The 11,555-nt window shown below is 41.8% G+C and overlaps 1 protein-coding gene and 1 pseudogene across 2 annotated transcripts in view; both read right to left on the reverse strand.

The window, feature by feature from the left end:
* Window positions 1-10,125, reverse strand: part of LOC108303495 — a 27,106-nt pseudogene extending 16,981 nt beyond the window's left edge.
* ASXL2 (ASXL transcriptional regulator 2) overlaps window positions 1-10,491 on the reverse strand; it is a 160,243-nt gene extending 149,752 nt beyond the window's left edge. For both annotated transcript variants that reach the window (XM_017527312.2, XM_017527302.2), the window contains exon 1: window positions 10,062-10,491. In XM_017527312.2, the coding sequence (XP_017382801.1) occupies window positions 10,062-10,118 (57 nt within the window). In that variant the 5' untranslated portion in view covers window positions 10,119-10,491. The remainder of the gene's footprint in view (window positions 1-10,061) is intronic.
* Between the last annotated feature and the right edge of the window lie 1,064 nt (window positions 10,492-11,555).

The raw sequence follows: 11,555 nt of genomic DNA on the forward strand, positions 1-11,555 counted from the left end.
AAAAAAAAAAAAAAAAAGTTCTTTTTCCATTATGTCTTTTTATGTCTTTTAGTATGAAAACCATTTTTCTATTATCTTTATCTTGTAATCCATCCCTTTTTACATTCTTACAAAAACACAAAAAAAGAAAACCTTTCATAACACTAATTTATTTCATGGTTACATCTGTTTCTTAGAAAATTTGTCAGAACCTCTCAAATCAGACAGGAAACTCATCACTATAAATCAATAGCAAAACTTTTAAAATGTTGTGTACCATTTAGAAATAAGTCACTAACACCATTGAACACTTATTTGAAATCGAATACGGCTAAGCCAACTACTGAATAATTCAAACATCAGAGTTAAAGATTAAAGATGACATGGGCCATCCCAGGCTGTGAACTTCAATGAAAGTCCATTCTAGTATCAACTCCTAGTTAATGTCAGTAGCCAAGAAATTTTCAAATGAAAACTCTTTCACAACATAATTTTTGCCAAAAGATGATCAACTTACTCAGAGGACGTTATAGTTAAGTTTTACAGTGCCCTCAGATGCCCACGATGAACTAACTACATGCATTTGTACCGTTAACCAATTTTAGTTCTGTCAAGCAATGTCAGATGTAGGAATTATCACAGACATTTCCCAACGTCCAAATGTAACTCAAGAGAGGCTTCGGAGGCAAATATCTTGGTGTGTCTCAGTATAATTTTCTTTCACAAACAGAGATACTCAACCAGTTTTCATGGCAAACAATACTTAATATATTTGACTAGTTTTATTCAAATTATCCTCCCTTAAAAGTGAGAACACGCTGGGAGCAATGGCTCACACACGTAATCCTAGCACTTTGGGAGGCCAAGGCAAGAGGATTGCTTGAGCCCTGGAATTCAAGACTACCAAAGGCAACATGCTGAAACCCTGTCCCTACAAAAATACAAAAAATTAGCCAGGCATGGTGGCACCTGCCTGTAGTCCCAGCTTCTCGAGAGGATGGGGTGGAAGGATCACCTGAGCCTGGGAGGTCAAGGCTGCAGTGAGCTGAGATCACATCACTGTACTTACTCCAGCCTAGGCAACAGAGTAAAATGCTGTCTCAAAAAAAAAAAAAAAATAATAAAAAAAAAAAAAAAAAGTGAGAAAAATAATCTCTTTTATCTCCAATTTTAAAAGATTTAAAAAAAAAAAAAGATTTAGCATTCCTATGTAAGAAACTTAGTTAAGGTCTACAAGTAAAAACACTTTAAAAGAAAGCCTTTGTTTTTTTGTTTTTGAGACAGGGTTTTTGCTCTTGTCATCCAGGCTGGAGTGCAATGGTGCAATCTCAGCTTACTGCATCCTCTGCCTCCTGGGTTCAAGGGATTTTCCTGTCTCAGCCTCTTGAGTAGCTGGGTTTACAGGTGCCCGCCACCACACCCAGCTAATTTTTGTATTTTTAGTAGAGACAGGGTTTCACCATGTTGGCCAGGCTGGTCTTGATCTCTTGGCCTTGTGATCTGCCCACCTCAGCCTCCCAAAGTGTTGGGATTACAGGTGTGAGCCACTGCGCACAGCCTAGGCTTTAAGATGAAAGAAGCATTTGTGAATTTATAGAAGCTCTTTACTACAGAATCTCCACTAGAGCCTCAATTCACCATGCCAGCTAACAGCTCAGATGCATCTTCAGAAGATGTAATACGGCCTGGGTAGGGAACATAGTGAGAATCCCATCTGTACTAAAAAAAAAAAATTTTTTTTTTATTAATAATTAACCGGGTGACCAGGCGCGATGGCTCACACCTGTAATCCCAGCATTATGGGAGACCAAGGCGGGTGGATAATTAGATCAAAAGATCGAGACCATCCTGGCCAACATGGTGAACCCTGTCTCTACTAAAAATACAAAAATTAGCCGGGCATGGTAGCATGCACCTATAGTCCCAGCTACTTGGGAGGCTGAAGCAGGAGAATCACTTGAACCCAGGAGACGGAGGTTGCCGAGATCATACCACTGCACTCCTGCCTGGTGACAGAGCAATACTCTGTCTCAAAAAAAAAATAACAACCTGTTATGATGGCACATGCCTGTCATCCTGGCTATTCAGAAAGCTGAGGCAGTAGGACAGTTTGAGCCCAGGAAGTCAAGGCTGTAGTGAGCTGGGAATGCCACTGCACTTCAGCCTGGGCAACAAAGCAAGACCCCATCTCAAAAAAGAAAAAAGAAAAAAAAAAAGAAGGCAGATATTAAATATACAAGTAATGACATGAAAAGATATCCATGATATTCATAAAGTTACAGAATTTCATGTAAAATACAGGTATATCTGTTTGTATAAACAGGGTAAAAAATCCAGAAAGCCATATGTAACAAGCTATCAAACACAGTTAATTTCAGTATGGTAAATATTTTTAATATTTCAGTACACAGACTTAATCTCCATTTTCAGTATATTGAATCATCCAGGATTAACTCTTTATATACTTGTTTAAAAAAAAAAATGAGCCGGCCGGGCGCGGTGGCTCACGCCTGTAATCCCAGCACTTTGGGAGGCCGAAGCGGGTGGATCACAAGGTCAAGAGATCGAGACCATCCTGGTCAACATGGTGAAACCCCGTCTCTACTAAAAATACAAAAAATTAGCTGGGCATGGTGGCACGTGTCTGTGGTCCCAGCTACTCGGGAGGCTGAGGCAGGAGAATTGCCTGAACCCAGGAGGCGGAGGTTGCGGTGAGCCGAGATCGCGCCATTGCACTCCAGCCTGGGTGACAGAGTGCGACTCCATCTCAAAAAAAAAAAAAAAGAGCCTATATTGAATAGGAAATAAATTTAAAGCAAGTATCACTGTTTTAAAATCATATTTAATATTCTAAAATTTAGTACATTCAATAACCTTTTAACAGTAAAAACATAATAAATCACACTGTACTAAAAATACTAAATTATAAAATACCATAAACTATGAGGACGGCCTTTGTGAGATGTAAAAAGAAAGAATACAGAACTAGAGGGGCATTCGGAGTTCTTTTGTAAACATGACAAAGATAGCAAGTTTAGTTATATCTTCCACACACACTGGCATCCTTTCAGACAGCTTTTGTAGTGGGGGGGAAAAAAAAATCCCTTCACCGACAGCAAAACTGTCCAGCCTCTCAAGCGTAGATAGAATCTGTGGATGGGAAAGCAGCAAGGACTTTCGCAAATCAGAGGTTATTTTCTCAACGCCTTTCAGAATTCTGTAAGAGATGCGGGAGTAGCAGCAGCAGCAGCAGCACCTTTCATAGAATTTTTTAATTTAAGTGTTCAAAAAAGATTCTGCTTTTTTCCACCCCCCTTCAACAAGCTAGGAGGCTTGTCTGCTTTCCAGATAGAGAAATAAAAACAGGACAGAAAAAATTACAAAATTAACAACAAAATTTATGCAGGAGAACTTTAAATAATATGGCAAGAAGGAAGATAAGTCAAGCAAAGTGTTACATCAAGCCACCTAGTACTAACAGACTTGCAGAAAGTAATTTCATGAATATAAATACAGTTGTTTTGAAAATTATGCATAAGTTTCTCAATTTTTTTTTAACTAAAGAACTTTGTATTAAACTCTTGGGTGAAACAAGAAATAAATTATAGAATTTCAGAAAAACAATGAGTAAAAATTTTGCATACAGATCTATGGGAAAAATGTAAAGCAGAGATCAGAGGAAAATTCACAAGACCAAAGAGCTACATCAATTAAAAATTAGCAGAGCACAGCGGCTCACACCTGCAATCCAAACACTTTAGGAGGTCAAGACAGGCAGATTGCTAGAGCCCCGGAATTTGAGACCAGTTCGAGCAGCGCGGCAAAACCCCATCTCGACAAAAAATACAAAAATTAGCCAGGCATGGTAGTGTGCGCTTGTGGTTCCAGGTACTTGGGAGGCAAGCGGATCCCTTGAGCCTGGGAGGCAGAAGCTACAGCGAGCTGAGATCACACCACTGCACTCCAGTCTCGGCAACATGCAAGACACTGTCTCAAGGGAAAAAGAAAAATTAAAAATTAAAATACATAAGCCAGGTGCGGTGGCTCATGCCTGTAATCCCAGTACTTTGGAAGGAGAGGTGGGCGGATCACAATGTGAAGAGATCGAGACCATCCTGGCCAACATGGTGACAGCCCAGCTCTACTAAAAATACAAAAATTAGCTGGGCAATGTGGCAAGCACCTGTAATCCCTGCTATTTGGGAGGCTGAGGCAGGAGAATCATTTGAATCTGGGAAAGAAAAGGTTGCAGTGAGCCGAGATCGGCCACTGCACTCCAGCCCGGGTGACAGATTGAGACTCCTTCTAAAAAAAATAAAAAATAAAAAATAAAGTAAATAAATTCCCAACTCAAATAGCTAGAAAGGTAACAAAGGAAACCAAAACAAAGCCTAAGAGTTAAACTGTAAAGGCTTAAGTGAACTAATGAGGTCAGAGAATAGAAAAACAATTCATAAACAAAATCCTTTTCTTTGGAGGAAACAAAAAACACCCCATAAAAAAAACTACAAGCAAAATTAATAAAGAAAAAAGATAGTAATACAAATATACAAAGTAAGCATCAATAAGGGAAAAATAACTATAAAGAGAAAAAATTTTAAATTCTAAGAGATTTTCCACAGCTTTAGGCAAATAAATTTGAGAATCTATATTATATGGATAACTGTTAATGAAAATACAATTTACTAAAATTGACCCTCGTAGAGAGAGGATGCTTAGGCAAACTAAGTTCCACAGAAGAAATACACAAAATTATCAAGGAATTAGCTCAACAAAAAGGACTGGGCCCAGAAGGTTTCTCGGAAGATTTTTTTTTCCCAGAAGTCTCTATTTATTGGACCCTGGGAGGGGGGGCGGGTTGTAAGTTATTTCCCACCCCCAATACTTTTTGGGGAACAGGTAGTGTTTGGTTACATGGATAAGTTCTTTAGTGATTTCTGAGATTTTGGTGCACCCATCACCTGATCAGTGCACACTGTACCCAATGTTTAGTCTTTTACACCTCATCCCCCTCCCACCCTTCCCCCACCCAGAGTCCCCAAAGTCCATTCTATCATTCTTAGGCCTTTGTGTCCTCATAGCTTAGCTCTCAGTTTCTCAATGTTTAGCATATGCCACTGATAATGCTTTCTCACTAATTTTTATATAATCCATGAGCCAACATTCTACCCAGTTTTACTTTCTAAACTTTGTATAATAAAAATTGGCCAGGTGTGATAATCTGAGCTACTTGGTAGGCTGGGGCAGAAGAATCGCTTGAATCTGGGAGGTGGAGGTTGCAGTGCGCCAAGATCGCACCACTGCACTCCAACCTGGGCAACAGAGTGAGACTCCGTCTCAGAAAATAATAATATTTCAATTTTCTACACTTCCTACATCAAAGTAATTCGCCTACCAGTGTTATCCCTTTAATGGAAATTTTCTATCTTCTACCCTATTCCCTAAAATTAAATAAGGTAAATGACAAAAACTAAAATCTTATGTACATTCAAAATATTAACCAATGAATCAGGCCTACATAAATTTAAAAAAAAAAAAAAACACAACTTTTTCTTCAGTCTACAAATTACATTCCAAAGATCTACACTACAGGTTATGTTCCTCATCTCTAACACCCACACCTTGTTTCTCATATTTTTCATCACTTTCCTCCCAAAAAAATACCCAACGTATCTAAAGGCTGCCTCTCCATCTCTTCCACCTACCATTACACACATACACTTGTCCTTTTGGGACTCTTTTGCCTTTTAATGGTTCTCCAGCGATGGGTAAGGAAGGAAAAGTCAAAAAGTAAACAAGATCAATAAGACTGCTATTTTCAAAGTTCTGCTTTGCAAAAACTGCTAAAATCCTCAGGATGTAATCAAATATTTAGACAATCCATCTTTCTTTTTAATGAGCCTAACTTTGAACATAACTCTAAAGTCAATGCAGGCAAGGTGCAGTGGCTCACACCTGTAATCCTAACACTCTGGGAGGCCGAGGCAGGCAGATCACTTGAGTCTAGGAGTTCGAGACCAGCCTGGGAAAGTTGGTGAGACCCTGTCTCTACAAAAAAAAAAAGTTTAAAAATTAGCTGTGGGCCCTGTGCAGTGGCTCACACCTATAATCCCATCACACTGGGAGGCTGAGGTGGACAAATCACCTGAGTCCAGGAGTTCTAGACCAGCCTGCGAGACATGGCAAACCCCATCAATACAAAAAATCAGCCGGGCATAGCAGCACATGCCTGTAGTCCCAACTACTTGAGAAGCTCAACCAGGACAACTCCTCGAGCCCAGCAGGCAGAAGTTGCAGTAAGCCAAGATCACGCCACTGCATTCCAGCCTGGGCAACTGAGATACACACACACACACACACACAATTAGCTAGACATGGTGGCACACGTGTGTACTACTAGCTACTCCACAGGCCAAGGGGGGAGGAGCCCTTGAGCCCAGGAGCTGGAAGTTGCAGTGAGCAGTGATCACAAAATTGCACTTTAGCTCTGGTGACAAAATGAGACCCTGCCTCAAAAAATAAAGTCAATGTCATAGTTCTCAATATCCCTGGTTAGGTATAAGTTTTTCAATTTAAACTGTACTAAACACTACACTATATATAGCTCACCCAAATCATTCATTACCACCACCACTACTGTCCTTAAAATTTAAAACATGCAGCTGAGTATGATGGCCCACATCCATCATCTCAGTACTTTGAGAGGCTGAGGCAGGACTATCACTTGAGCCCAGGAGTTCGAGACCAGCCTCAGCCAACACAGGGAGACCCTATCTCTACAGAAAAAAAATAATAATAATTAGCTGGGAGTGGTGGCGCACACCTGCAGTCCCAGCTACTCAGGAGACTGAGGCAGGAGGATTGCTTGAGGGGTTGGCTGAGGTTGCCATGAGCCACCATTACGGCACTGCACTCCAGCTTGGGCGACAGAGCAAGATCCTGTCTCAAAAACAAAAAGAAAAAGTAAAACGTGAAACTATTAACTAAACACTAGAATAATGTTTTTTGTAACTAGCATATTTAAATAAGACAAACAAGATCAACAGGGAGGCAGTGCAGTGTAGTCAATGTGGATTCAAGATCAGCTGAATCACAGCTCCATCACCTCTCTCTGGTGTCCTTAGTTACTGGGGCGAGTGTATACATTTAAGTTCATTTTATCAGCCATTTGGCATCATCTAATATAATAATTATGAAGCCAGACCAGTGACACATGCCTGTAGTCCCAGCTACTTGGGAAGCTCAGGCAGGATGATCGCCTGAGCCCAAAAGTTCAAGGCTATAGTATACCACGATCATACAGGTGAAGCCACTGCACTACTGCCTGGGTAACACAGCAAAACCCATTCTCAATAAATAAATAAAGTGATAATAATAATTATGAATCTTATTATTTTGCTTTCTTAGTTTATAGTAATCTTACCTCAAATCATGTAGCTCTCCTATACATACACACACACACACACACACACACACACACACACCCCGTATCATCCCAGTATCACATATATACATTTAATGTGTTGAATATATCTGTTGCTATATTATTGGTTAGGAAAACAACCTGATTTTAATAGTACTCTCTAAAACATAATAGCTCTACAATGGAGGTACCAAGAACACATGAAATAGAAAACAGACACTTGCTTTCTTGATGAAACTGTTTATAGATCACTTGACATCCTAATGCCTAAGAAATAAGTTTAAGCCTTAAAACCTCTTTTCCTATTCCTCTTGATCCTAAATACTAGCATTCTTGTTTAGGTCAAAGTTACTTCCATTTGTCAAATCACTAATTTTCTGATTTCATTATTCTGCAGTCTGAAATATTACAGATGTATCTTTGCCCCATCCTTTCATTTTCATCTATTTCTCCTAAAGACAGAAATATTTTGAACTCTGAGATTTAGTTTAATCCCCTCACATATAGGTAATAAAATAACCCAAAACATTAGTGTTTTCTAGATTTTGGCTACTAGACAAAGAAAAACTTTAGCGTCGTTATTCTCTTTCTAAAACACATTTTCACTGAGACTGGGGATTTATGTATTTGCCAGAATCAAAGAAAAACACCAAGCTACTAATATACTGGTCCCCTCAGGAACTCTACTAATCAAAGTAGTCTTTCCAACTTTTAAATACTATTTTTTCACATAGCTAGTTAGGGCATGAAATGAGCAAATAGTCTAATATAAGAGAAGCTAAGTAGATGCAGAATAATTTTTCCTATTTGTCACAATCTCCCAATGGCTAGATTTTATCAAAGGGATCATAAATCAGAAAACACTCTTAAGATTCCAGAAACTTCTGTAATATTAGTGATTTGAGCAGTCAAGGCAGGAGGACTGCTTGAGCCCAGGAGTTCGAGACCAGCCCAGCCTGGGCAACAAAACAAATCCTTGTCTCTATAAAATATTTTTTTTAATTAAAAGAACAATTTTAAAGACCCTAGAAACTTAAAATCAATTGCCATAAATTAGGGCTCAGGTCTGCTTACCTATAATTAAAATTCATCATACTTCTTTAACAGAAAGAAGTCTTGAGGTATCCACCAAAGAAGAGAGTAAAATAGCCTTCTGTGAGAAGCAGCCTTCTCCATCAAAAAAAAGTATTTCTAGAGTCTTATCTTTTAGAGGGAAAATACTAACACAGGAAGCTATACGAAGATACATTGTAAGTGAAAACACTCAGTAAGTAAAAAAGTGCTATTATTTCTTAACTTTTTTACATTTCCAACTAAGAGAAATACAAATTGAAGACCAATCAACCTCCTAATGCATAAGGTTTACAAAACAAATGCACAAAGTTTACAAACAAATGCACAAGTCCCAATAAACAGTATGACCTAGATTTGGGGAAATACAGAAAAGAGAATAGATAGATTGTAATATACCAAATATTAGCAGATACAGCCGAGGGGTGAAATGTGATTTTTTTAAATTGTCTTATTTATACCTTTCTATAACTTTCCAAATTTCCCCACAGTAAACATTACTTTTATATTTTTAAAAACTCATTAAAAAATAAGCCATATGACATATAATAAGGGCTCACTAAGAAGGGCTCTCTATGTTGTCCAATTATTACTGCCATGATTCACCACTAAAGGGACGAATACCCTTCACTTTCCACTATTAAAATGCTGCTGTTTAATGTCCTATTACTTTTCTGCGGCACCCCAACGATGCAATGAACTTCACTATCTCCTACCATTTCATTTCTGCATACAACATGCTTTTAATTTTTCTTAAAATATGGTAAAGGTTCTCACTAATCCTCAATATTCCACTTTTTAAAACCTACTTCCAAATTTCGTCATAACGGAATTAAGGGGAAAAAACTGTTTTACCCACTAATTACAACTTCGTTAAGCCACCATCACTTTGGCTAGGGAAAAGTGAACGCCGGGTAAACTACACGTCCCACCATGCATTGCTGCCTTGTTCAGAGTAGGTCTCTACGGAAACAGGAAAAAAAAAAAATTCTACAAGTCCCACCTGTTACTTCGTTTCTAAACACCTCCTGCACTTTCGGCTCCAATACCAAACAAAAACAAAAGCCTCGTGATCTCACGTCCGCTCCGGGAGCCAGACAAACAGGGTCCCCGAAGTCAGGCGGCATGTCCGCCGTAACGGGTAAATTCTATCCCGCTCCAGCGCTCCCATCTCCTTTCCGGGGCTGGATGCACGCACGAGCCTTCTCCTATCTGCATCCAATGGGGGCTCTCCAGCCGCACAAGGGAGAAGAACCGGCTACCGTGCAAGCACCACAGACTTCCCCGTCCGGGGCGGGGGCTACCACAGAGCGGAGGTGATAGCGACGTGACCCCAAGAGACAGCCTCAAAACACCGAGAGGACTCGCCGCAGACGCGGAGAGAAGCCATGGCCCCGCGGCGCTCACGTTCCGCCAGGCGCCTCCATTCCCACAGGGATCGCAACCCCGACACTAACCGCCGTCCTCTACGCGCGGTTTTGTGCCCCCTCCACCGGGTCGCTGAGCCAGTGGCCTCCCTTCCCCTGCGACTGGCGGGCGACAAGCAACAAAATCCTCCCGGCCTTCCCCTTCGCTCCCTCCCCCTTACCGTCTTGGCGGCCTCCGCCCAGGTCCTGCCCTTCTTCCTACGTCCCTTTTCCCTCATGTCGGGTCTTGAACTGACTGGGAGGCTCCCGTGTCCGGGCTCCGGCCGCCCTCCCTGCCTGCTCTGCCCTGCGCTGCTTTTCCCGCGGTGCCGGGAAAGGTGGGAGAAAGGGGAAGTCAGGCCGGAGGGGCACCCAAGCAGAGGAAGCGGCGGGGGTGGTGCGCGGGGGGGTCTATGGGGCGGCCGGTCCTCCTACTGCCGTTGCCACTGCTACCGCCGCTGCCATATTGGGTTCTTACTGTACAGGCTACCGCTATGGTCATGTGACCGCTCCCGCGCGGCCGTCACTACTGTACGCACCAGGCCGCGCGAACGAGCGCGGGCGCGTCCCCGCCTCCACAGCCGGGCCGCTGAGAGAGCGAGCCGGCGGTCTGCGGTGCCTCGCCACGCCCCCACCCTTCCGGTCTCCACCTCTTCACAGGAGCATGCGCGCGAGGGAGGCCCCGGCAGTACTCTGCGCCTGATGCCCGGCGCTCTCACATACAGCGAATATCTGCGGCGGAAGCGGAGCTTGATCCATCCGGGAAGGTTGATGGAGCAGATCCCGCCTCGTGCGAGACGCTGCGCAGGCTGCTTAGACCTGGGGAGCTGACCTGTTCCCTCCCTCTTCTCTGCCAACTATCACTTTAGATAAGCTCCGTGCTTGTGTTTTCTCATTTATGTTCATTTTTACAGAGGTTATCTTTTTGAAGATAGGCAACAGTTCTCGTCTACCTATTAACCCCATTTGGTAGGTGAAGCAACTGAGATTCAGTGACTTGCCAAGCTCACAAGTCTGGGATGTGGAGAAACCAAAAATCACATTGCCAGCTAAGAGCCCTTTCCATCTCCTCAGAATGCCTCAAACTTAGGTGACTTTGTTTTTAAGGCCACTAGTAACTGCATCCACGCTTTTACATGTGAAGCCATTCATCAATGACAGAAATGGTGTCTTCTTTATTTCGGTGAGCTCAGTCCCTGGCACAGTGCCTGTACATATCAGGGGCCCAGTAAATATTTGCTGAATGATTCAGCTATGTCTGTGGTCAGAGACCATTATTTGTAGTGTCCGTAACAGCCTTCTGAAAGATCCAGAATGTGACATCTCCTGTTACATTATCTATGTGTTGATACTTGGCAAAGTAAGAAAAGTATAGTAACACCTGCTGATTTCCCAAATCCACCTGCTTCCAGAAGCTGCTTCCAAACAATCTAGTAAATTTACCGTAGTGTGATATAGGACTGAGGATTGGATTGCCTCTTGGGAGGAAAGACAGATGAGAGCAATACAAGTGAGAGCAACAAAGCAAGACTCTGTCTCAAAAAACAAAAAGAAGAAGAAAAAAAAGAAAGTCTTCTCCATCTCTGGCTGTTGAGTTGAGTACCGCTTACCATCCAGTCCTATTCTTTGGTCCTGGAACCCCAACTGGTTTTCAGAACCTACTAGACCAGATTATC

This window comes from Cebus imitator, unplaced genomic scaffold, assembly GCF_001604975.1.
Source record: "Cebus imitator isolate Cc_AM_T3 unplaced genomic scaffold, Cebus_imitator-1.0 Scaffold1, whole genome shotgun sequence".
Taxonomy (NCBI): domain Eukaryota; kingdom Metazoa; phylum Chordata; class Mammalia; order Primates; family Cebidae; genus Cebus; species Cebus imitator.